The 25,536-nt window shown below is 52.5% G+C and overlaps 2 protein-coding genes across 2 annotated transcripts in view; one reads left to right on the top strand and one right to left on the bottom strand.

The window, feature by feature from the left end:
- FAM69B (family with sequence similarity 69 member B) overlaps positions 1–13,908 on the top strand; it is a 20,059-nt gene extending 6,151 nt beyond the window's left edge. The window contains exons 3-6 of the mRNA XM_015414175.1: positions 5,553–5,687; positions 7,771–7,878; positions 8,220–8,396; positions 12,608–13,908. Coding sequence (XP_015269661.1) covers positions 5,553–5,687; positions 7,771–7,878; positions 8,220–8,396; positions 12,608–13,420 — 1,233 coding nt within the window. The 3' untranslated portion in view covers positions 13,421–13,908. The remainder of the gene's footprint in view (positions 1–5,552; positions 5,688–7,770; positions 7,879–8,219; positions 8,397–12,607) is intronic.
- A 6,544-nt stretch (positions 13,909–20,452) lies between these two features.
- Positions 20,453–22,434, bottom strand: MRPS2 (mitochondrial ribosomal protein S2). Its single transcript, XM_015414174.1, has 3 exons — positions 22,275–22,434; positions 21,900–22,083; positions 20,453–21,272 (listed from the first exon to the last, which is right to left on the bottom strand). Exons 1-3 carry the CDS (start codon positions 22,432–22,434, stop codon positions 20,687–20,689), a joined length of 930 nt encoding a protein of 309 aa, XP_015269660.1. The 3' UTR covers positions 20,453–20,686.
- Between the last annotated feature and the right edge of the window lie 3,102 nt (positions 22,435–25,536).

Below are 25,536 nucleotides of genomic sequence, written 5' to 3'. Positions count from 1 at the left end.
CAGGCGCGGACGCTGGGAGCCGCCTCTGCCGCCGCGCCAGACCTCCGTGGGGGTTTTGCGTGGGCTCTCCTCTCCCCCGCACAGACGTCTCGGTCAGGCGAGGGCGGCTTGAGCGAGTGTCTTGGGATCGGGGCGGGGGGGGGGTGAGGGGGAGACCTGGAGAAGAAGCGGGCGGTCAGAGGCCAGGGCGCCACCTCCACGGGCGAAGGATGCCAGTTGCCTGGAGTCCATCACGCGGGCAGCGGCACCCTTGGCCGGACCTTTGCTGGGGTCTCCAAAGCACCTGGTTAGCCACTGTGGGAAATGGAGGCTGAACTAGACGGGCGCCAGCGCCGTAGCCTGTCTAGGGCGCCAAAAACCCTCGGGTAGGCCACCATACCAAGTCAGCTGGGACTTGTGGGTCAGGGAAGCAAGACCTCCCTGGCTCTTCCTCCTTCGTGTAGCTGCTGTGGTTCTTGCGGACACTTTGGCCAGGCTCTGGCCTTGGGGATCAGCCCCCCGCCTGTAGTCCTCTCTCTGGGAGCCAGATTGGTGAAGTGGTTAAGAGCGGTGGACTCGAATCTGGAGAGCCAAGCTTGATTCCCCACTCCCGCCTCCACATGCAGCCAGCTGGGTGACCTTGGGTCAGTCCCAAGTTATCTCAGAGCTCTCTCAGCCCCACCTACCTCACAGGGTGGGGAGAGGAAGGGAAGGCCATTGTACACTGCTCCGAGACTCCTTCGGGTAGTGGAGAGCAGGGTCTACAACTCTCCTGGCCCCTCCTGGACTGGGCAGGCAATCTGGGCAGATACAGCATGCTCTTCTGTGCCCTTTCAGCTCCACTGGCATTAAACTGCAGGGATGGGAGTGAACTGTGCCTGTGGTGGGGGCCACTGGCTTTGCTGGCCGCTGGAAGAGGGCCGGTGCCTGTCATCACTTTGCACTCTGCCAGCCAAGTGCAGACCCCTCTCCCTGGAAGAAACGGGCCTCCCCCCCAGAAGGCTTCCGTCGTGGCCTGAGGACTGGGAAGCCGTCTGTCCAGGGCTGCAACCCCCCGGGGGTGGCTGGGCCTGCGGGGAGGGGCTCTGGCCTCAGCTGTCCTGCACGGGAAAGGCAGCAGTGGCAGCAAGGTTGCCAACCTCCCGTCGGGGCCTGGAGACATCCCAGAATTACAACGACTCAGACCGCAGAGATCTGTTCCCTACAAGAATGGGTGCCTTGGAGAGTGGGCTGTGTAGTGGCCTCATGCCCTGCTGAGGTCCCTCCCCAAACCCCAGGCTCCTCGGGCTCCACCCCAAAATCCCCAGGAGTTTCCCAGCCCAGAGTTGGCGACCCTCGGGTAGCCCCGGCAAAGCCAGAGCCGTCGTCTGCAGCCTCCTCTGGGCAGGGACCCCCTTTCCTTGCTTGTCCTTTGGGCCTCTGGAAATGGGCTTGGGAGGGGAGAGCCACTGGCGTGACCATGTTGTGATCAATCAGGACCCCCCTGCAGGGCGGGCAGAGCTGCCAGGGTGGCACGTGAGCTGCTCTAGTGGCTGATGTCCCCCGTCTGCCCCTATATGTGTTTTTGTACAAACAAATATTTGTTTTATTTATTATCAAATTTATACCCCGCTCTCCCCACAAAGCAGGCTCAGGGTGGCTTCCAAATGTGTAAATGCAGGCTAAAAACATACAATAATTAAAACACAACGTTTTAAAATGATACAAAGCAAAGTGCTGGCAGCGGTTAAAGACTCACTTAGACGGAATGCTTTCAAATGGATTTCCAACTATCAGAAAGCGCTGAGATGTTCTTCTGCTCGTCGACTTTTATGGCAGCTGCTCGATGGTAAAGTTACGGCCGGGTGCTACAGCGGCAGCGGCGGCCCCTAATTAAATGCCTGGCAGAAGAGCTCCGTCTTGCAAGCCCTGCAGAGCTGTGAAAGGTCCCACAGGGCCCCAATCTCCTCCGGGAGCCACCAGGTAGGGGCCACCACTGAAAAGGCCCTGGCCCTGGTAGCAGCTAGCCTGGCCTTCCTCAGGCCAGGGAGGGTCAGCCGGTTTTGAGACCCAGACCGTAGTGCTCTCTGGGGTGTGTATGGGGAAGGGCAGTCCCGTAGGTATGTTGGACCCCGGCCATATAGGGTTTTAAAGGTAAGAACCAGCACCTTGAAGCGGATTCGGTATGCTACTGGCAGCCAGTGCAGGGTCTTCAGCACAGGCCAGATGCGCTCCCATCTAGGGAGACCCATCAGCAGCCTGGCCGCGGCATTCTGCACTAGCTGCAGCTTCCGAATCCCTGACAAAGGCAGCCCCATGTAGAGAGCGTTACAGTAGTCTAGTCTCGAGGTGACCATCGCATGGATCACTGTTGCCAGGTCGTTGCAGTCAAGGAAGGGAACCAACTGCCTAATCAGCCGAAGATGATTAAAAGCCGACTTAGCAGTGGCCGCTACCTGGGCCTCCGTGGTAAGGGAGGGATCCAGGAGCACTCCCAAGCTCCCAACCTCCAACGCCCCCCGCGGGGGGACCAATGAAGCCCCCCCCCCCCGAAGGTTGGGAGTGGGATCCCCGCCCCCGGACTCAGGCACAGGACCTCCGTCTTCGCTGGAGCCGACTCAGTCTAAGCCAACCAGGCACGGCCTGCAAAGCCCGGTCCAGATTTTCTGGTCTGGATTCTGACTGGCCGCCTAACATCAGATAAAGCTGGGTGTCATGAGCGTACTGGTACACTGCTTCTTTTTAAAAAGTGTAAATTCATTCTCATGCCCTGCTTTGTTTGCATGCCAGGCCTCTTTTTAATTCTACCCTCCTGAAAATCTGGAACCTCAGGGGGCAAAAAGAGGGAATTACATTTTGCCAAGATAATAGAGACAGTGCCTTGAGCTTTGGGTACAGGCTGCCCCGCTGAGTTCTCCGTCATCGCCATTTGGGAGGCTGTTCAGCATTTCCCTCTTTCTAAAAGCGAAAATATTTTGTCAGCGGTCCTCCGCCCCAGCTCCCACAAATTTCCCACTGGAAAAGTTGCAGGGGGAGTCTTCAGGGGAAATGTGGAGTGTATCAGAGTGAGTGGCTTGCTGCCTCTTTGAAATAAGTTTTTTAAAGAAACTTGTGCCCAGGTAGGGACTTGGGTGGAGCTCACTGGGCAGAAGGTCAAGTGCAGCGCAGACTCAGGGAGGGACCCGGGGCCAGATTCCAGCTCAGAAACGTTTGTTCCCCGTGTCCGTGATGAGCAGCCTTTTAGAACTAAAGATCCAGGCGACTTCACAATTCTGAGCAACAAAGAGCCAGTGTAAGTGAGGGTCATTTGCATAACATTCAAGACTATGTGTAATGTCTGACATGTTGATTAATAAGCCATAACGTTTCTGCAGCCCAAGCACTGTCCACTGCAACTCCTTCATTAGGAAACGGGACACAAAAGGTCTTGCATACATAGGAGCAGCCTGTGCAGTTAGTTTGGTGCACAGGCATCCATCTGTGTGTGGTTTGCCAGCAACTGTTCCCCTTTATCACGTTCCTTTCTGCAAAGCATCTCTTGTTGTTCAGTCGCACAGTCGAGTCCGACTCTTCGCGACCCCATGGACCAGCTCCCGCCAGGCCCTCCTGTCTTCCGCCGTCCTCTGAAGTTTGCTCAATTTCATGTTCGTTGCATGTATGACACTGTCTAATGATCTCATCCTTCAACGTCCCCGTCTTCTTTGACCTTCAGTCTTTCCCAGCATCAGGGTCTTCTTCTCCAGTGAGTGCTCCCTTCTCATTTGGTGGCCAAAGTATTTGAGCTTCAGTTTCATTATCTGGCCTTCCAGGGAACAGTCAGGGTTGATTTCTTTTAGGATTGACTGATTTGTTCTTCTTGCAGTCCAAGGGACTCTCAAGAGTCTTCTCCAGCACCATAGTTCAAAAGAATCTATTCTTCGGCGCTCGGCCTTCCTTATAGTCCAACTCTCGCATATACCATTGCTTTGACCCTGTGGACTTTTGTTGGCAGGGTGATGTCACTACTTTTTATCATGCTGTTTAGGTTCGCCATCGCTTTCCTCCCAAGGAGCAGGCGTCTTTTAATTTCATGGCTGCAGTCACAGTCTGCGGTGATCTGGGATTCCAGGAACGTGAAGTCTGTCACTACTTCCACGACTTCCCCTTCTATTTGCCAAGGAGTGATGGGGCCGGATGCCATGATCTTAGTTTTGTTGATGTTTTTTTGATGATCTCTAAGAAGCCCTATAAATGCCTGCCAGTTGCTTCACATACTGCTTCTAACCTCCCACCTACTGCTCCAATATACCTTAACTTAAAGGTTTCTTTTTCTTTTTCAAAGAGCCACATTTGCCCTTGGTGTGCAATGAAAGCAAAACTGAAAAGGACAACGTGGGGAGCCTTGCCCCTGGTGTGTCCGTCAGAACTAGCCAGCCTGTCCCCTTTGTCTCTGGGGGCAGGAAACCGCGTGAGCAGCCCTCCTGATTCAGGCCTGCCAAGGATCACCTCTTGACTATCTCGCAGCCAATGCCAAGAGAGCCTGGCAGCTCACAGTGGCCCCCCTCCCCCAGTTGCTTCCTGCTGGCACCTCCAAGGAGCTTTCCACTTTCTGAACGCCTGGCCAAAGGGGAGACGTGGCAGTTGTCCCTTGCGTGGTACTTGGACTGCCATCCAGGAGAAGGCTTCAGCCGTGGGAAGCGGGGTGGGTGGGTGATACTTTGTGGACTGGTTTAGAGACGGTGTCGTCTGTTTCGCACTTGATGTCAGTCCTCAAAGCAGACTACAGTGTGCAGACTGCAGTGGTCAGTGAATTGGTTCAGACATGATTAATCCGCTGAAATTCCTGAGCTGGCTGGCAGTCCCTATATGTTTATGTGTAAGTTAATTAAAGTAAATTTATTTAATTAAATGTATTTAATTGAAAGGAGCTGTGGTGGCTCAAGTAGTTAAGAAGCTGAACTGCAGGCTGTGGAAGGTCAGTAGTTCAGCAGTTCGAGACCCGGGTGCCGCATGATGGAGTGAGCTCCCGTCTCTAGTTCCAGCTCCTGCCAACCTAGCAGTTCGAAAGCAAGAAATTGCAAGTAGATAAATAGGTACCGCTTCGGTGGGAAGGTAACAGCGTTCCGTGCGCCTTGGTGTTTAGTCATGCCGGCCACATGACCACGGAAACGTCTTCGGACAGCGCTGGCTCTTCGGCTTGGAAACGGAGATGAGCCTAGAGTCGGACTCGACTGGCTTTCGAGCAAGGAAACCTTTACCTTTTTACTATTTAATTGAAATTAAGTAATTGAAAATAATAAAGGCCTTTTGCGATAAACTTCAGGGGGCTTACGTATAAAGGTACAATAAAATGGCTTATACACGGCACAGACGGAAAGCAGATACAGTCCGGCCTGACTGGTGGTCGTCCTCCACACAGGGCCCAGGCGTGAAGAGAAGGACCAGCCTCTTGGTGTCAGCCCCGCCGGCCACTGGGTCTCTTCCCCAGGGCTGTCCTGCAGGTTCCCCGGGAAAAAGGATTTTGCCCTGGCCATGCAGAAGGAAGTCTGACCAGAGGATTCCCTTCCTTTGTCCGTGATGAACTGATGCGTGACTCTGGCCTTGTGTTTCCCTAGAGCCGCCTCCCTGGCATCAAGGTGAAGTACCTGTTCCTTGCCTGGCTGGGCATTTTTGTGGGCAGCTGGGTGGTCTACATGCATTACTCTTCTTACTCCGAACTCTGCCGAGGACACGTCTGCCGGATGATCATTGTGAGTGCTTCTTTTCTAAATACACAGACATTTCTGAGGAATGGAAGAAAGGTTGGCGCGCGTGTGTGTGTTGTCGCCTGTGGGCAGAGCTTGCTGGGCAGAGCAGAGAGAAGACAGGAGCTAAGGAGCATGTGTGATCTGGAGGGTTTGCCCTGGGGATTTAGAAGCATTGAACCCTCTGACCTGGATCTGTGGTGTGCCTGGAAATATTTCCCCAAAGGGGGACCGATTGGCCTTGGATCTCCAAGTAGGCAAATGGGGCCTGGTGGAGACCACACTGCCAAAGCGCTTCCCACGGGACTGCAGGTGGGCTGCTGCCCACTCAGAGCCCCCGCATGACCCACAGGGCTGTTGGGGGTCTGACGGAAAGGCTGTCCAGGTGTTGGGGAAGGGGCCATGAAGGAGAAGAAGGGGGCACACAGATGGGTCCCCTCTCATCACCGCAGTGTGACTGTGCATGCACAGCAGAATGGGGGCAGGGGGCAGAGTGAGACTTCCCAGGCACTATGGCTTTCGTGGCTTAACCCCTCCCCCAATTTTGTACCATTTATGTTTTTCATTTGGGCCAGAAGGTTTGGAATGAGTCACAGGTTTTGGCTCATTCATTCACCTGTCACAGCCTCTAAAATGGGGCAAGTGCTGGCATTTCCCTGAACATCTGAAGCAGCAGGGGGCAGAAGCTGTGGGGTTCTGCGTTCCGGGGGGGGGGCTCCCAGTTGGGCCAGACCCGCTCAGCCGCAGAGCTGTGCTTTGTGCTGTCAGCCCATTCCCCAAGCCTGGAACCCCTTTTGAGAAGGAAGGCAAAGTTGTTTGTCAGGCGCTGCCTCAGTCTTGATGCTAGGCTGCAGGCCACGTGGCTCTCCAGAGTCTCTTGCAGCAAGCTCCCTGCTCCTGAGCTGGAGGGTCTGGCTATGCAAGGGTTGCCCTTGCCTGGCACCCGCAGCTGCAGGCTCCTCTGCCTGTCTCTGCCAGCTCCCATGCCATCCCAGTGTGTTCCCAGGAAGATGGCACCCAGCAAGTTCTGTGGACAGACCGAAGATCTCCAAGTCAGCCGGCCTCCCCCCTCCCTGCCCCCCCTCCTTACTGCCCTTTCAGCCCCTTCGGTTTCCCTGCCTCCTCCGGCTCCTGCTTCCCTAATAATTCCTCGTTGCAAATCATCTCCACTGGGCAAGCAACACTGCTCCTGGGCTCTGCCCGTCATCACTGGCCCAAAGCCGGCGGCCCCACCCCATGTGCCAAGAGGCTCCCTTGGTCCACTCCCCGCCGGCCTCTTTTAAACAAGACAGGAAGGTCTGATCCAGTCCTCTGGGAGCCGCTCCCCCCCCCCCCCCCCGCCTCTCTCTTTGCGGGCGTAGCTTTTCCTATGCCCCTCTGTAGTGTCCGCTGACCGCCACCAGAGGCCAGCGCACATGCCTGAGCTTCAGTCCAGGACAACAATGAGGACTAGGATCCTAGTCCCTCCACTGGGGGAACCAATGGGAACCGTGGCGGGAAATTCAAACCCGCCAATGGGACCCAGGGGTGGTCCCCTGGCTGTGTATATAGTTGGCCTGTCGGCCGTTTGTCTTTGTCTTTGTTGTGTGCCTAATAAAGCGTGCTATGCACTACGTCGTTGTCTGTCATCCATCCATGCGGTAACCCACTACTTAACACCCTCATTTCAAGGGCTTTGTGGTCTGCCTTTGTTCCTGGCTTGAAAGGCCAGGGCCCTGAGTCAGAACGAGGCTGCAGATCATAGGGGAGAAGACGGTCCCACCCATCGTAGGGAGCCAAGTCACTTTCATGCATGAGGTGGAACACCCAGATGGAACTTCTGGTCATGGTTATTAGTAGTTGTAAATTAAATTCTTGGCTTGCCTTCCAGGAGAGTTCAGGATCTGCCACTCCACTTGAGGCCGCAGCTCAGCCACACTCCCTGACTGCCCACGTGACCGTGGCTCTTGCGTTTCCACAGAGGGATGAGCCTGCCCTGAGAATCAGGCCTCTGGGGCAGAGAGACAGCAGCCCAGGCTCTGCACGCGCGTGAACCGGGGGGCCTGCTAATGACACTCATTGCCTCTTTTCCTCTTTCCACCCCTCCCAGTGTGACCAGTATAACAAAGGAATCATCTCCGGGTCCTCTTGCAAAGACCTGTGTGAGGACCACACGCTGGCGCTCCAGCAGTGCCTGTCATCCTCTCCAACCCACCAGGTGGGCTGATCAGAGTGCTGGGTGGGTGGGGGGACAGCATCAGCAGCAGAAGTCTGACAAGCAGTGCAGCTTCTGTGAGGAAAGTGAAAGGTCTGTGGGTTGGGAAAGGGCTAGAGGTCCCGTGACAGGGGCTGGGGTTGCAGATAGAAAAAGGTGGAAACTGCTGGGTGTCTGAACGCAGAGGAGGCCCCCATTGGGAGTGATGGGTGGGCAGCGGGGGGTTGAAGGAGTGAGGGCGTTGGGGAGAAATTCATGTGACATGTTCTGTATGATCACAAACTGAAACAACCTGAGGTGCTGAGGTGAACGCAAACCCATCCAAGTGTTGTGGCTTTATGCAGGTGTACAGCGGACTCTGGAAGGAGAAGGAAGTGATCATTAAGTGTGGAGTTTCCGAGGCCCTGAAGGTTGACAGCAGCCCAGACGCTGCGCCCAGGAGAGAGGTGGTTCTCTTTGACAAGCCCACAAGGGGGACGTCGATGGATGAATTCCGAGACATGCTGTTTAATTTCTTAAAGGTCAGTGCAATTATGACTACACTGGCAGGGAATCATAGAATCACAGAGTTGGAAGGGGCCTTAGAGGCCACGTAGTCAACCCCCTGCTCAATGCAGGATCAGCCTAGAGCATCCCTGACAAGGGTTTGTCCAGCCGCTGCTTAAAGACTGCCAGCGAGGGGGAGATCACCACCTCCCGAGGCAACTGATCCCACTGTGGCACAACGCTTACTGTCAAAAAGGTTTTTGTAATATCCAGGTGGTACTTTCCCACCCTTAATTTAAACCCATTCTTGGGAGTTCTCTCCTCTGCTGCCAACAGGAACAGCTCCCTGCCCTCTTCTCTAAGTGACACAGCCCTTCAAAGACTTAAAGAGAGCAATCCTGTCCCCCCCCTCAACCTCCTCTTCTCCAGACTGAACATGCCCAAGGAGTCCCTCAGCCTTTCCTCATAGGGCTTCTTGGTCTCCAGGCCCCCGATCATCCTCGTCGCTCTCCTCTGCCCCCCGCTCCATTTGTCCACATCGTTTCTGAAGTGAGGCCTCCAGAACAGCACACAGGACTCCAGGTGCGGCCTGACTAATGCAGTGTACAGCGGGACTATGGGATCTTGCGATTTGGAGGTTATGCCTCTGTTGATACACTCCAAGATCACATTAGCCTTTTTTGTCACTGCATCACACTGGCTGCTTGTATTTAACTTATGGTCCACCCATACCCCAAGATCTGGTTCACACACACTGCTACCCAGAAGCGTATCCCCCATCCAGTATTCATGTTCCTCATTTTTGTTACCCAGATGTAGAACTCGGCACTTGTCCTTGTTAAATTGCATCTTGTTCACATATGCCCGCTTTTCCAGTGTGTTCAGATCTCGTTGAATTCTATCTCTATCTTCTGGTGTGTTCGCTGATCCTCCCAATTTGGTGTCATCTGCAAATGCAATGAGTAGCCCCTCCACACCCTCAGCCAGATCACTGATAAAAATATTGAAAAGTACCCAGCCCAGAACCGAGCCCTGTGGCACCCCACTGGACACCTCCCTCTATTCAGATGAAAATGCCAGTGACAACTACTCTCTGAGTGCGGTGCTCCAACCAGTTCCCTACCCACCTCGCTATCCTAGAGTCCAGTCCACAATCCTCTAGTTTACCCACCAGAACATCATGGGGGGAACCCTGTCATAAACTTTCCTGAAATCCAGCAGGTAAACAACATCAACCTCAACGACCTCTGCCCATGTCAACCAGCAGCCCGGGCATGAAGTCTGAATTTTTTTGGACAAACTGAACCACTGGAAAGCAAGCTGGTTTCTGGGTTCTTTTAGATCACTGGAACTGGTGATGACTTTACTGGCGAATGTGTGGAAAGCGTTGGGTTTAGCTGACGGCTGGTGTGGCAGCTTGGGGAGGCACCCTCAAGTCGCGGCTTGCAGCAACGGGCGCATGGGTTTAACTCTCCTGTATCCTCTTGTGCTTGGAGGATGTAGAAAGACATCTTTCTGCCTGGGAGGAAGAGCAGGAGTGACCGAGCAGGAGAAACCCTGAGAGCTACCCGGAATAAACCTTGCCTCAAAATTCCTGTAAAATTCAAAGTTGGGCAGAGAGGCCCCCACCCCCACCCCCGGGCGTGGCCTGAACATTTGCTAACTTGGTCCATAGGACTTTGTTGCCATTTTATGCATTTATATTTTATTCCTGCTTTTCAATCAGAACAGTGGTTCCCAGAAGCCTGTTGTGGGGAGGGGAAGGGAAAGGAGTTTGTAAGCCGCTCTGAGACTCCAAATGAAGGGCGGGGTATAAATCCAATCTCTTCTTCTTCTTCTCTTGGGTGCATACCATCTGGCCTGGGGGTTTGTACTCATTCAGTGCAGCCAGGTTCTTCTCAAACTACCTCTGCCCGTGTCAACCAGCAGCCCGGGCATGAAGTCTGAAATTTTTGGGACAAACTGAACCACTGGAAAGCAAGCAAAGAGGCTGTCTAAAAGCTGGTTTCTGTGTTCTTTTAGATCACTGTATCTGGTGATGACTTTACTGGTGAATGTGTGGAAAGCGTTGGGTTTAGCTGACGGCTGGTGTGGCAGCTTGGGGAGGCACCCTCAAGTCGCGGCTTGCAGCTGCGGGCGCATGGGGAAGAGAAGCATGCCGGCTTTAACTCTCCTGTATCCTCTTGTGCTTGGAGGATGTAGAAAGACATCTTTCTGCCTGGGAGGAAGAGCAGGAGTGACCGAGCAGGAGAAACCCTGAGAGCTACCCGGAATAAACCTTGCCTCAAAATTCCTGTAAAATTCAAAGTTGGGCAGAGAGGCCCCCACCCCCACCCCCGGGCGTGGCCTGAACATTTGCTAACTTGGTCCATAGGACTTTGTTGCCATTTTATGCATTTATATTTTATTCCTGCTTTTCAATCAGAACAGTGGTTCCCAGAAATTAAACACACACACACACACAAATTACAATTAACATTCTCTGCAAAGGTTCCTTGGGGAGGAGAGGCTTTTCTTAAGAATAACCCAGCGCCTTTTGTCCAATGAAGAAGAGAATGTGGCGAGGGGCTTTTTTCCATCATCCCTCCCTGTTCACAGAAATCTGTTACATGGTGCTGAATACTGGCTTTCTTCTGCTGCCAATCTAACAGAACCCACCCCTCTTCCTTGAATCTATTTCCATGTGGAGAGAGATACCACATTTTTTCCCCTCCTCCTCCCCCAACACCAGGACTTAGAGGCACCCAGTTAAATGGCAGAAATGTATGAGGCGTTGAGGCAGAAATGTATGAGGCATTGTATCAGCAGTCTAGCTTTGCATGCAGAGTGCCCTGCTACCCTTTGGGTCAACTTCCATAGTTTAGGGACTGATTCACACCAAGTATACTTGATAAATGCAGTGCGTGTCACACAATTTTCAATGATGGGCTGTCACACATAGAACAAGGATCATTCTCACACTTCCAGTGTCAAATCGTTTTTTGTGTAAATTGGGCGGCCCCCGGGGGGGGGGGGGGGGAGGCAGAAGGTAGCCTCACCTAGTGCGCAAAAAAACCCACAAAAAACCTGGCACCGGCCCTGGCTGGAGCACCCAGGCTGGGATCCGTGCAGGATCACAGGCCATGGGCAAGTTTCTCCCTCCTCCAAATCAAGCTTTAGGAAAAAGCAGTAATGCACCTTATATTTTTCCTGTGGTTTTTTTCCAATCTGCTATAAATGCTCCTGCACAATTTCAATTCAGAATAGGTCTGTAAATTCCAGGATTCTCAGTTCAAATCTCCTTCCCCGGACCTCTATGCTTTCCTTGTGTGCTATTCCTTTTGCCACTGGGATTGAGCTGCCAGTGAGCCTTGTTGGTACCACAATGCGTTCTCATGTTCTCTCTTCCTCGATAATGCAGCAGTCTCACTGTGAAGAGGGCATTTCCCCAATTTGAACAGAGCTGGCTAATGATTTTCAAATAGGATTCTCAGTGCTGGCTCTTAATTAAAATAAAATACCATGGCTGATCACTCTGGAGTTGGCAGGCAGGAGGTGTGCAATGCTTTATTATTATTTATATTTATATGGAATATATTTGCATGCACACACAAAAGATTTTTGTTTAAACTTATCCCAAAAATCAGAACAGTCCTTTCTAAAATATAGTTTGAAAGAGTCATATAAGTAATACAAATATATTCCATATAAATATAAATAAGTTTAATATAAATATATGGCTTGTAATACTAGTATATATGATATGTCTGTATGTTTTGTATGTTTGTACACTGAAATCATTTTTTTTAAAAAGTCAGCCTGTTCACAGTTTTAAAGCTAGCACCACTTTTGGCTCACAGGGTAAAATTTCTGCTCACGAGACTGCACGCCTTAGAGGGAACATTGGTGGTAACCTCTGTCTGCTGGCTGTAGATTCCTGGTGTTTTTTCAGGATTGCACTGAGCCAAAGAGTAGCTGAGTTCACCCGTGGAAATCTGAAATGGGGGCCTTCTGAAAGGCCCAGTTTATGCATGCTGCACAATAGTGGTGATATTTTTATCTGACTTCTAACATTTTAAGCTGTGGGGGTGGGGTTGTAGGTTTCAGTACTGCTTCTGGCACAGAAAAGGCCGGGCCAGGAGGGTGGATGACTTTAGCTTTTTACATGCAAAGAGATTTTTCTTCTGAAGCAGGAAGCCATTCGCTCTCAAGGTACTTGATGTTTAGAGATGTCAGAAGCTGACCATGTCTTTTTCTTTGCTTACAGTCCAACCTGGGAGACCAGCCCTCTCTTGCAGCCTTAGTGAACAAAATCATTACTGTGGCCGATGTCAGCCAGGATGGCAAATTGTCTCTGGCTGAGGCCAAGTCCATGTGGGCGCTGCTCCAGCAGAATGACTTTCTGCTCACCCTGTCTTTGCATGAGAAAGAACACACCTCCAAGCTGCTTGGGCACTGTGGGGACCTGTACATCACGGAGAAGATTACCCACACCTCCTTCTACAACATGGACGTCCCTCCGTTTCTGCAGCCACTGTTGCCTTCCGCCATCCAGAGAGTTATCCACCAGTGGTTTTCCCCGGCGTGGCCACGGCGAGCCAAAATTGCCATAGGCCTTCTGGAGTTTGTGGAGGAGATCTTTCACGGCGCCTATGGGAACTTCTACATTTGTGAGACCGGCTTCAGGAACATGGGCTACAACAAGAAGTACGACTTCAAGATCGTTGACCTGAGGAAGGTGGCGACAGAGATGACGATCCGGCAGTTCCTTAAGGGGCGCCATTGTGAGCAGAACATTGACTGTACCTACGGGAAGGACTGCGTGGCACCCTGCGACAAGCTCATGAAGCTGTGCAAGAGTGACGTGGTCCAGCCCAACCTGGCAAAAGTGTGTGGCCTTCTCCAAGAGTTCTTGCTCCACGGAGTGCCCCCGGACTTAAGAGAAGAGCTGGAGAAGCAGCTGAAGACTTGCACCACCCTCAGTGGCTTGGCAAGCCAAATGGAAGTCCATCACTCACTCGTGCTGAACGGTCTCAAGACTCTGTTGTGGAAAGAAATTTCAAATACCAAATATTCGTAGAGATCGGGGGGCACAGGAAGGGCAAAAGCTGCCAGGACGAACCGGGATTTATCTCATTCTCCCTCCCGGCCGACATGACCAGCATTGCTCCTCGGGCCGGTGAGGGAGCGTAGCTGCAGAGCAGCAGGAAGCCTCTGGGCCTGGCGGAAGGGACAAGGAGCCCGCAGAAAGGGGCCCTCTTCCACCTTGAGGGGCCGCTAGCGAGAGCTGCTGTAGCGTTTGCGGTTCAACTTGGACACTCCTCGTGTAAATAAACGGCACTTCTCTGATTGGTCCCCCTACAGAGGTGGCGGAGGTGCTTTTAAAACCCTCTTTGCGGCCTGGCAGCAAAGGAGCTGCAAATTAATTTGGCACCGTTTCAGAGTCGTCAGCAATTTAGCTCTTAGAATTTTTCCAGGACGGCCAAAGCTCAAAAGCCTGCTCTGCCTGTGTACAATGCAGCTTAGCTGAGGCAGACAAACTCCCAAAAGTCTTGTGCTCCTGTCCCCGTGGGAGGCCTGAAGGGTGCGGTGTTTGCATGGGGCCAGTCCTAGCACCTGTACTCATGGCAGTTTCTATCCAAAAGCTTTCTGCTTCTGAGACATGGAAATTAAACGAGTTGGCCTCCTGGAGAGTGGGGAGGGTGCACAGCTATTTAAGTAACTGTTCCAGAGCTAATTCTTAAGGAAACCCAATCAGAACTAATTAGGCCAAGTTAGTCACTTTTCAAGCATCTAGATTGCTTGCAGGTACAGGAGCGAGATGGGGAAAGCTCAGCAGCAGAGCTGGCACCGGGCCCCTAACAGGAAGGCAGGTGGAATGGGGGCCTTGCCTGAGGCTGAAGGGCAGCGGATGGGCCAGAGCTTTGGAGCCAGCCAAAAGGGGCAGCAGCTGTACAGGGCTCAGAGTGCTTTCAGCTACATATTCAAGGTGTTAGCTGTAAACCGAATACAGCAGTTTGCAACTTGTGCTGTCCAGTGTTCACTGCCACTATTCAAAAGACAATTTACACTTTGATGGAAGAGCCAGTCAGGTGGGAGTGGCTTTAGAAAAACGCTAGAGGAAGAGTTAAAGTGCCATTCCTAGCACTGATGGATAGCTGGGACAAGTGGGGACCCACGAGAAACTTGCGGAGATGGTGAATCCCTTCCCCCTCTTTGCTTCCTTCCCTCTTTCTCTATCAATCTTCCCCCTCTTTCTACCCTTTCCCTTATGTCTACCTACCCTCATCTCTTTTGCCCCCCCATCCCTTCTCCGTCATTCTGCCCCCCTTCTGTGATAACCTACCCATTTCCCCCTTCTCCCATTCCCTTTATCTCTCAACCTGTCCCCGATTTCACTACTTTCTCCCATTCCCCTTATCTGTCAATCTGTCTCTCATCTCTTTTACCGCCCCCCGACATTTTCTCCACCAGTCTAACCAACCCTTGCTGCTCTCCCCACCTACCACCCACCCCTGGTACTTCACTCACCCTCACCTTTGCAGCTTTCCCCACCCTTGCTGCTCCCACGTACCCCCCTGCCCTTGGCGCTCCACGACTCCCCACCCTTGGCATTCACTCACCCCAAACCCTTGCTTGCTTCCCACCTGCCCCCCCCCGGCACTCAATTACTCACAGGGGGGAATCCCATCTCCCCCCCCCATCGCTGAGCCAGCACATCCAGGTCCTCGCACTCACCTTGGGGCCTCACCAAGCCCCAAACGGCTCCCAGGGTGCATTGCGGTGGCCGACCCCTAAGCGGCTCCCTGCATCCGCTGCCATGGCGGCCAGGCCCCCGTGAGCAGATCCTGGTGTCCCCTCCTGCCAAGGCTGGGCCCTTCGCAGCTCCCAAGGTGCACTGCAGCGGCAGCTGAGCCCTTTGTGGCTCTGTTTCTCTCCCGGTGGCGGCCGGTCCCCAAGCGGCTCCCGATGTACACTGTGTGGGCCTGCCAAGGCTCGCTGAGGTTTCTTTCCCCTCCACTCCTGGCTGCTCACCTGGAGCCGCTCTGAGGGGACCTGCAGAGTCTTCCATTACCCCTCGCCCAGCAGAGCCAGCACTCTGTTGCCCCAGCAACCACCAAGCTCCTTTCCAGCTCCAGGACAGTAAGCGCACTGCCTGCGCACACACGGGTTTTTTTATTTTCAGGGGCAATTTAACCCCCCCCCCCAATTTTTATTTTACTTTTCAAATTTTTCTGCAAACCTGTGGGGTCACCCAAGTTTGCAGAAAGGCCTGTTTAAGGTAAGTGTGGCCCCTATCTGCGAGTTTATATATCTGCACATAGGGGACACAGTTGGGAATTAGACCCATAATTTGCAACCATGCGGATCAACCACTGTGAGATCACCTTGCGTGGCTTTTTGTCTGGTTCTTACAAACCCCTGAAATCCAATATTCAGCCCCCCCTCAAATGCTCAGGGGAGCTGCAGTCAAAGATTACCCATAATCTGTTTCTGTGTTCAGTAACCTGCAAGGAAGGAAGCGGACCACAACCAAAAAGAACCCTGAACTTCTTTCGAGAGCAGACCCGGTAATGAAGTGTTCTGTGAAGCAGCTGCTTATTTGAGACTCCTGTTCCACTTACAAGCTGCCATTTTTCTTTTTGTCTTAGAAATCAGGTACTTGCTTTGAGCTGTGGGCATCCACACAGAAAATCTAGGGGAGGGCTGGCTGGCCCCAGCCTTAATGGAGCCAAGAAGCAACGGTGATGGCAGAAATCCCATTCGTTTGAAGTCTTGTCTGTCTAAAGATGGAGGGAAGGAAGCTAATTCAGACAATTGCCTAGCTGCAGGGAATGCTTAAAACTATAGCATGTTTCCCTGCCCTCCTGGTTCTACCAAAACACAAAAGTGAAAACCCTGCAGTGAACTGCAGGGGGAGGAGAGTGTTTAATTCAGGCAGGAACAGTCACAATATGTGTTAACTGAATGAAGTTCACCGTCTCAATGTATTACCATCATACACATTATTAATTGTGAACAAATTCAGTCACATTTAAACAAATGCATCCTTGAAAATGTCTATAGAATACCCAGGAATTTTGTGGACCGTCTTACATAAAGATCTTCACACTACGCATTTTGAGCGTAAAACTTTGTTTTTATAAGTGAAATAATTCTCTGAAATTTTTCCAGTGCTTCAGAAGATTTTCAGTTTTCTGTTAGACATACTGGGGGTGGAATTCCTTTCCCAGGCTTTTGCATCTCTAGCTGAGGCCAGTGTTGCATCTCTAGCTGAGGCCAGTAAGTGAGAATGGGGATTTGAACCTGAGCTTTTATTATCTGTTGCTTTATTTTGAAGTAGAAACGGGAACTCATCCTTGGTAGCAACATCTTGTCCTGCAAGAGAAATTGAACAGGGACAGTCTTGCAACAGGGAAGGCTCCAGTGCTGCCACCTTGTGGCTCCCTGGTTTCAAACAGGGAATCCGCTTAAACCTCCTCCTGATCAGGATCCCACTCCCTGAACAAAACCCCAAAACGTTTCAGATAGCCAGAGGAGTCAAGAGGACGGGCAACAGGCAGGGTTGCTGCAAAAATGCACAGGGGCATTCAAAGCTGCTGACTACCCCCCCCCCCCAACGGAACAAAAGCAGAAAGCTAAAATAAAAGCCACAGCAAATAAAACCAAGCAAATAAAACATTACCCCCCCCCCCCGCACCCGGGGGGGGGGGGCCAGGGCAACGCGTTCGGGGGGGGGGGGAGTTCTGCAAATGCCCCCCCACACACAATTTCTCCTGACACCTCCCGCGCCATCAGTTTTAAAAGCAGAAATGAACACAGACCAAGGTCAGATGTCCAGTTTAATAAAGCACTCAAGCAGATTGGATCCAGCTGGCTCCTCCATGGGCCAAGGTTTGGCTTTGCACTTAAAAAAGGAAAGGGGAAAAAACCCTTGCTTAATCTCTCTTAGGCTTTGGCAGATTCAGAAACTGTTCTTCTGGGACTGTGTTCTACTCCTCCCCCAAACCCCTACATGATTATTTGTATTTATAGCTTGTCACAGACCTCCTGGTTATATAGGCTGAATCAAATGCCTTGCAATCTATGACACCTACTAAAAACCAGGCCACAGAATCAAAAAACAAAAACACAAATCCCCACTCACTGTATTCCACGTGCCCAACCAGGAAACTAGGGATCTGCTTAAGGAGATGGGATTGTGATAGACATGTGTCAATTTCACACCCGAAGCTCAGGGGCTGCATTTGACTCGGGGGCTCGAGCAGTTTCATGATCCTGCTCTGGGATGCATACCAGAACCCTGTTCAAGTTTACAATGAACCCATACAATTTGCATACAGTGTACACATCTTTATATGTGCGTCAAGAAATTCTCATGCTACATGGCTTCATTTGTAAAATGAGCACACACCAGCTCTTTCTTACTAACAAACACATGCATTTAAATATGTACACTGTAATGTGAACAGGGCTTAGGTAGACAGGCTTACCTAGGGTTACGTTCTGGATAGTTGTTTGTCGGTTTTTGTACGTACCAAATACTGAACTGTTCTGCTCAAGTAACCCTGCCCAAGAACTGGAAAAAGTACAGAGGAGGACAACCAAAATAATTAGGGGGTTGGAGCACCTTCCTTATTGGAATTCAGTTTAGAAAAGATGATTAAGGGGAGACATGATAAGAGGTTTATAAAATTATGCATGGAGCGGAGTGAGTTGACAAAAAGAGACTCCTGCTTGAGTTGGCCAGATAACCCAGGGTTCATTTCAGAGCCTACTTTGTGTCAGTGGTGGCAGCCAAGAAATACAGTCTATTTTGGGCTGAAGAGATTACATATTGGTTCCCAAGAGAGCGGTGGAGTCCTTGGTGCCTCCTATACAGATCTAGATACATTCATGGAGGAGAGGTTTATCAGTGGCTACTGACCATGGTGACTAAAGGGAACCTCCACATTCAGAGGCACTAATCCTCTGAAGCCCAGAGCCAGGAGACAACATCAGGAGAAGGCCTTGGCCTATATGCCCCGTGACTGGCCTTCCAGAGGAACTGGTTGTTCACTGTGAGACAGATGCTGGACTAGATGGGCCACTGGTCTGATCCAGCAGGGCCCTTCTGATGTTCTTTTGAAGGCCTCGGCCTCTGTGCCCTGTTGTTGGCCCTCCGGAGGAACTGGTTGGCCACTGTGTGAGACAGGATGCTGGACTAGATGGACTGCTACCTGATGTTCTTATGAAGGCCTCGGTCTTTATGCTTTGTTGCTGGACCACCAGAGGAACTGGCTGGCTGCTGTGTGAGAGATGCTGGATGGGCCACTGGTCTGATCCAGCAGATCTCTTCTAATGTCCTTATCATGGGAAGGCCTTGGCCTCTGTGCCCTGTTGTTGTCCCTCCAGAGGAACTGGCTGGCCACTGTGTGAGACAGGATGCTGGACTAGATGTTAGCCAAATTGCTCTATTTCTTAATAATAGATTGGGGAATTATGATATTAACTAGAAATAAGGCCCGTTGTTGAAATAAATACAACGGGATCTAGAAAGAGGCTCTGGGAGAGTGCTCTGGCTTTGGGCAAACAGTGTCAGTCTGCTTTTAAAACATGAACCTGGGACCTGCACACCACCAGAATACAGCAGGTTCCATATGCAACTGACATTCCAACTGCCTTGTGGGGGGGGAGTTTGAGGTGTGGAATGGAGTGAAGTCCAATCAGCTTCCATATGCAAAAGACCAGGTTGTCGCAGTAGATGTGGTGTGGGTGGGACCCGGGCTTTGCCTTCTGATTGGTGGCGATATATGCTGAAAAGCAGTGCCATCAGCCATACACTAAGGGAATGCATTTTAGAATTAGAACTTTGGCACCCACTATTCAATTATATATAAGGAGAGATGAGCAATTGGCATAACTATAGGATCAGACCTGTGGCTGCATCAACAGAAGCATAGTGTACAGATCACGCAGTGATGGTATTGTTTTACTCAGCTCTGATTAGACCTGACCAATGTCAGCCAAGCAGCCGTCTTGGGCTTGGTTGCCATGGAGATGTGAGGGGGGAGTGAGCAAGAATGTCTACTTTCATTTAATTTCAAAGAACATTATGAGTCTGGATCCTATCATTGTCTCAATAAACTTTTTACTTCTTCTGAATGACTGTTATTGGGAATTGATTTCTCCAGGGGCTGACAACCTAAGTATTGTGTTCAGTTTTGGGCACCACAATTTAAGGATATAGACAAACTCAGAGGTCATTTCGGGGGGATCGCGGGGGATCGCAGTTCCCCCGGGTGAGGTACGGGGGGCGGGGCACATGACGAAGGCCCCCCCTTGCAGGTCCACAGCCGGGCCCCTAATGGGGCTCGGCAGTGGAGCTGCAAGGCCGGCGGTGGCGGCTAGGACCGTTGGGGGCGGGGCGTGGGGCCTTATGACACATTTCCGGTGATGTCAGGGGGTGTGGCCTTATGACACTTCCGGTGATGTTAGGGGGTGTGGCATATGCTAATGAGTTATGCTAATGAGTTCCCCTAGCTCTTTTTCTACGAAATGACCCCTGGACAAACTGGAATGTGTCCAGAGGAGACCAACGAAGATGGTCTGGAGACCAAGTACTATGAGGAAAGGTTGAAGGAGCTGGGTATGTTTAGCCTGGAGATGACTGAAAGGTGATATGGTAACCATCTTCAAGTATTTGAATGGCTGTCATATGTGCAGAGTTGTTTTCTGTTGCCCCAGAAGGTCAGACCAGAACCAATGGGTTGAAATTAAATCAGAAAAACTCCAGCCAGCTATTTGCCCTGCAGGTGAAGCCGCTGCTAAAGTCCCAAGCACAGCCTTCGCCCTCTTCCCCCTCTCCTTGGAGACCTGATCCGGAATCAGCTTCCTGCCCCCATGTTCACTCCCCCACTTTGGGGTGCATTTCTGGAGAACAGAGGTCCTTCCCTCACATCAAAAGAGGACAGCAAGACCTACAGCAGCTCCTAGAACAAGCAAGGGCAGCAGGCGGCCCCTCAGCCTGACTGTGAGCAAGAGAAACAAGGACCAAAAAGAGACCCCCCACCCCCGGCCTCATCTGCTCACCGGACTTTTTTCTCCAGGAGGAAAGACACAGGCTTGTGTGTACAAAACAACACATGTTTTTAATTGTGCATTGAGGAATGCAAAGCAAGAAACCATGAAATGGGGCTGGACAAGCCCCTGGAAAGTGGAGGGGCATTGGGGGGAACACAAACACACAATATTCTTGCACAGCACTTTTGAAAGAGCTCGTGAAAGGCTCCTCCTCAGCCTGTCCCCTCTGACCCAAGCATGACCGGTGCTTGGTGGGAAGCCCGCCTGGCTCACAGCCAGCTCATCAGGCAGAGGCGGTACCCAGAGGGGTCTCGGGATGGGCGCTTGGACTGCTGCCAAGCGAGGCCTGCAGGTCGTAGAAAGCCTCCATTTGCCTCCGCTTGTCCTTGGCCCGGATGATGGTCCTCTTGAAGAGCTTAAGGTAGAGCTCCACGGCCGCCGGGCTGTCGTCGTTGCCCGGAATGGGGTAGGTGATGAGGCAGGGGTTGCAATTTGTGTCCACCACCCCCACGGTCGGGATGTTCATCTTGGCGGCGTCTCGGACCGCCACGTGGGGCTCAAAGACATTGTTGAGAGTGCTGAGGAAGACGATGAGATCCGGCAGGCGGGCGCCCTGCCCGTACTGGATGTCGGCGTTGGTCAGCAAGCCCCCCTGCCAGTAGCGCGTGTGGGCGTACTCCCCGCACTCCTGCGCCGTGGTCTCCACCAGGTGGGCAAACCGCCGCTGGCGGCAGACAAAGAGGATGACGCCTCTGCGGTAGGCCACGTGAGCGGTGAAGTTGAGGGCCAGCTGGAGGTGGGCCATGGTTTGGTCCAGGTCGATGATGTCCTGATCCAAGCGGCAGCCAAAGATGTAGGGCTCCATGAACCTGTGGAGGGGATGGAGGAGGAGGAGGAGAAGGAGATTGGATTTATATCCTGCCCTTCATTTCGAGTCTCAGAGCGGCATACAACCTCCTCTCCCTTCCCCTCCCCACAACAGACACCCTGTGAGGTGGGTGGGGCTGAGAGAACTCTGACACAAACTGCCCTTTTTCAAGGACAGCTGTGTCAGAGCTTGGGACTGACCCAAGGTCACACCAGCAGGTGCAAGAGGAGGAGTGGGGAATCAAACCCGGCTCTCCCAGATTAGAGTCCGCGCACTTCACCACGACACCAAACTGGCTCTCTAATCTGGGATGGGGGTCAGTACTTGAGTGCCACAAACCCCAGACCTGGATGGGGGGGAAGACCTGCCAGTCCCGAAGATGACTCTGCAGCCGGGGCTCCTTGGGAGTCAGTCCCATTTTCTTAGGAGGCCCACATGGCCAGGAAAGCCGTGTGAGTCCGGCAGTCTGACCTGACCACCGGAGACCAGCCCTACCCCCCCAAGGGACGCCGGAGCAGGCAGGGTGCAGATGCGCGCGCGCCTCGTGTGCGTGCGTTTTCTCCCCGGCGGCAGGGCTGCTTCTCGCGGCTCCTCCTGGGCGTCCCCCCCCGTCCCGCCCCGCACTCACCTGTGGCGTCCGCCCTTCTTGTGGCCCAGGTGGACGCGCGCGGCCAGGAGGTCGCGCCGGGAGAAGAGCTCCTGCACGCGGAAGAAGTCGGCGTGGCGCAGCGGCGCCTCCTCCACGTCCTTGGCCGGCCGGCCGGCGGCGGCAGCAGCTCCCCCCCCCCCTTGGGCCGCCGCACCGGGCCCGCCTCCTCAGCGAGGCCGCTCTGAGGAGAACACGGAGGGAGGGAGGGAGGGAGGGCCTCGGGCGGCGGGATAAGCCAAAGGGGAGGAGGAGGCGGAGCAGCCCCGCCCCCCCCTGGTCGCGGACCTGCCCACACGACCGGGGTGGTGTATGTGTGTGTGGGGTGGGGGGGGGGCGACGATCCCGCGTCTCGACGAGCATCTCGCCCCGCCCTTACGTGCTTGAGGCCGCGCTCCTTGAGGCGCTCCACCGGCGTGTCCTCGGCCACCTCCTCCAGCCACTCGGCCCCGTCCAGGGCGCACAGGCGGAGGCGGAGCACCTTGGCCGCGAAGATCTTCTCCTCCTGCACGAACATGATGGCGCCGCCGCCGCCCGCCGCCCGCCGCCGGGAGAGAGAGAGAGAGAGAGAGAGAGAGAGAGGGGCGGACTCCGCAGCCCCGCCCCCCCCACAGGCGCCGCCCCGCCCCCCGCGGAGGAGACCGGAAGCCAGGCGAGGGGGCGTGCCGCGCGGCCTCCTGGGAACTGTAGTCGGCGGCGGCTGCCGGGAGGGGAGGGGAGGGAGGCGGCGAGACGGAGGGGGGGAGGAGGAGGAGCCAAGGCCTGGGGCGGGCCCCCAGTGGGCCGGGCAACGGCTTCCTTCCTCGCGGCCGGGCCGGGCCGGGGCACCACCCCCTATATTGGAAAGCCTGAACACCAGGTCGTGACGTCATCAAAGGTAGTTCCTGAACAGTCCCTGAGCTCTGCTGCAGTTGCCAGCTGCGGTCACAAGTGTTTTAGCCTGCAGTTTCTCTGTGTACTCAGCAAGATAGTCTCTTGATTCTTTCACTGCAGTATTCCAGACACTTCCCAGGAGCTTACAGTGTCCCTGAGTTCAGTTTCCCCTTGCATATCTGAGTGCATGTTTCGTATAATTTACAAGCATATAATATTGGAGAGTGGTGGAGGTCTGTGGTCCGATGGTATTGTCGAATAATACTAAGAGTTTAATAACTCCTGGTTTTCAGTATTGCTTTTTGTTTAACATTGACACAGCATGAGATAGTCATATGCACAAAATCATACTTTGGTAAGACGTCTTCACATACAGTAAACTTCAGTCATAATATCCAGTTACCAAAAAAGAACAGCTACACAGGATATTGGTGTACCATCACAAACGTTCAAGGGAACCAACAAATGTTTATACACACACACACACACACATATATATATATATGTATGTATGTTGGACTATAAGGAAGGCTGAGCGCCGAATAATGGATTCTTTTGAACTATGGTGCTGAAGAAGACTCTTGAGAGTCCCTTGGACTGCAAGGAGATCAAATCAGTCAATCCTAAAAGAAATCAACCCTGACTGTTCCCTGGAAGGCCAGATAATGAAACTGAAGCTCAAATACTTTGGCCACCAAATGAGAAGGGAGCACTCACTGGAGAAGACCCTGATGCTGGGAAAGATTGAAGGTCAAAGAAGACGGGGACGGCAAAGGATGAGATGGTTGGACAGTGTCATCGATGCAACGAACATGAAACTGAGCAAACTTCAGAGGACAGCGGAAGACAGGAGGGCCTGGCGGGATCTAGTCCATGGGGTCGCGAAGAGTCGGACTCGACTGTGCGACTGAACAACAACAAATGTATGTATGTATGTATGTATGTATGTGTACCCTGTTTCCCCGAAAATAAGACCTACCCCAAAAATAAGCCCTAGCAGGATTTCTATGCATTTGTGGTATAAGCCCTAGTGTGTCTTCTTGAGAAAAAATAAATATAAGACAGTGTCATATTTTCGGGGAAACACGGTATATATATATGTATATGTATATTTATTTCGGCTTACATGACCAAAAGTCTTAAGCACACATACACACATTTATGGAATAAAAACAACCAGTAAAACGTCAACACTATTTAAAAGGACATACATGAACAGTAGGGTGCGTCATCCCAATATGAAACCAACAAATGTAATAGAGAGACAGTATAGGGGGTGGTGCCTGAGCCCGCCGCCCAAGTAACGAACCAGGGCGGGGAGCAGGGTGACCCCCCCGTCTCCGCTATCGCCCCTGTGAATTGCCCCGCAGCAGCCAGACATCTTGCAGCTCGGATGCCTGCCGGGCATCTGGGGAGGGGCGGCACATTCCCCGGCCGCAGCAGCGAAGGGGGGCCGCGAGGAAGACTGGGCAGGGGACCGCCGCGCCTCGCTTGCCTCGAAGGGCCCTTCCTGCGACCTCCAGAAGTTGTGGCACTCGACGGCACTCAAGGCACTGGACATGACAGGCCTCCCTCGGCTTTCCTGTCTGGAAAACAGGCAAGAAAGTCTCCAGGAGGGCCGGCTACAGGGTTGATCCCGCCCGCAGCCCAGTGCGTCCCAACAAACTTAGGTCCAGGACCTCCAAGGCAGCCTTCTCAGAAGTGCTACCTGTTCCACCTGCAGGGCCGGAAAAACAGGCACAGATCAGGAGTCTCAATGCGTGGATGAGACGATGGTGTAGGGGGCAAGGGTTCAAGTTTGTTAGGCACTGGGAGGTTTTTTGGAACAAGAGGGAGCTGTACAGGCGAGACGGTCTCCACTTGTCCCGAGAAGGAACCAGGCAGCTGGCGCTTAAAATCAAAAAAGGTGGCAGAGCAGTTTTTAAACTGAATGTTGGGGGAAAGCCGACAGGAGATGAAAAGTCTCTGGTTGGCTCATCTCAGAGAGATGAGGGGGTACCTGTTGCTTTTCTACAGGGAGGTGGATTGAAATTGTCCACAGAGGCCATGGCTAGTGACATGGACTACCTGACAAGGTCTCGAGATAGCAAGAGGAAGGTGGCAGGCTTAACTTGTATGGGAAATTACAGCTGTTTCTATACAAATGCTAGAAGTGTCCGAGGTAAAATCGGGGAGTTGGTGTGCTTGGTGTTGGAGGGAAAAATAGACATTGTGGGTATTTCATAAACTTGGTGGGATGAGGAAAATCACTAGGACACAGTGATTCCCGATTATATATTATATCAGAAGGATGGGGGGGGGGGACGGGTTGGAGGGGGGGGGGCTCTGTATGTCAGAGAGGGTATAAAGTCCAGAAAGATTGAGAGGCTAAGAGAATTGGATTCGCTTCTGGAAGTTCTATGGGTTGAAATAGGGGGGCCAAAAGAAAACTTAACACTGGGAGTTTGTTATCGCCCACCAGATCAAAAGATAGAGGATTATAAAACCATGAATGAATTAAAGATAGTAGCTAGACATGTGGCTCTTTCTCACAGTCTAATTTAGTGTTAAAAGCAAATGTGCATATGTTTCAATAAAAATGTGCGTAATATTTGTTCATGTCTTGCGGCTCTCGAACATATATCGTTTCTGTTGCTGTTAACGTTAAGCAAGTTTGGCCACCCCTGCTATAAGCAACCTTGAATGGACTTTATTTGCATATTCCTAATGGATTTGTGTTTGGACCTATGAACAATTTTGAATGGAC

Source organism: Gekko japonicus, unplaced genomic scaffold (assembly GCF_001447785.1).
Source record: "Gekko japonicus isolate JY-2015 unplaced genomic scaffold, Gekko_japonicus_V1.1 scaffold9, whole genome shotgun sequence".
Lineage (NCBI taxonomy): Eukaryota > Metazoa > Chordata > Lepidosauria > Squamata > Gekkonidae > Gekko > Gekko japonicus.
The sequence above is the reverse complement of the archived record's forward strand: the minus strand, read 5'-3'. Positions and strand labels throughout refer to the sequence as shown.

Excerpts from the sequence above, each read along its gene's own strand:
- MRPS2 (XM_015414174.1), bottom strand. The coding sequence starts at position 22,434 with ATGTTCGTGCAGGAGGAGAAGATCTTCGCGGCCAAGGTGCTCCGCCTC. Across the intron at positions 22,084-22,274 it reads AAGGGCGGGGCGAGATGCTC|GCGGGCCCGGTGCGGCGGCC; the intron begins GTCGAGACGCGG and ends CTCGCTGAGGAG. Across the intron at positions 21,273-21,899 it reads AAGAAGGGCGGACGCCACAG|GTTCATGGAGCCCTACATCT; the intron begins GTGAGTGCGGGG and ends TCCCCTCCACAG.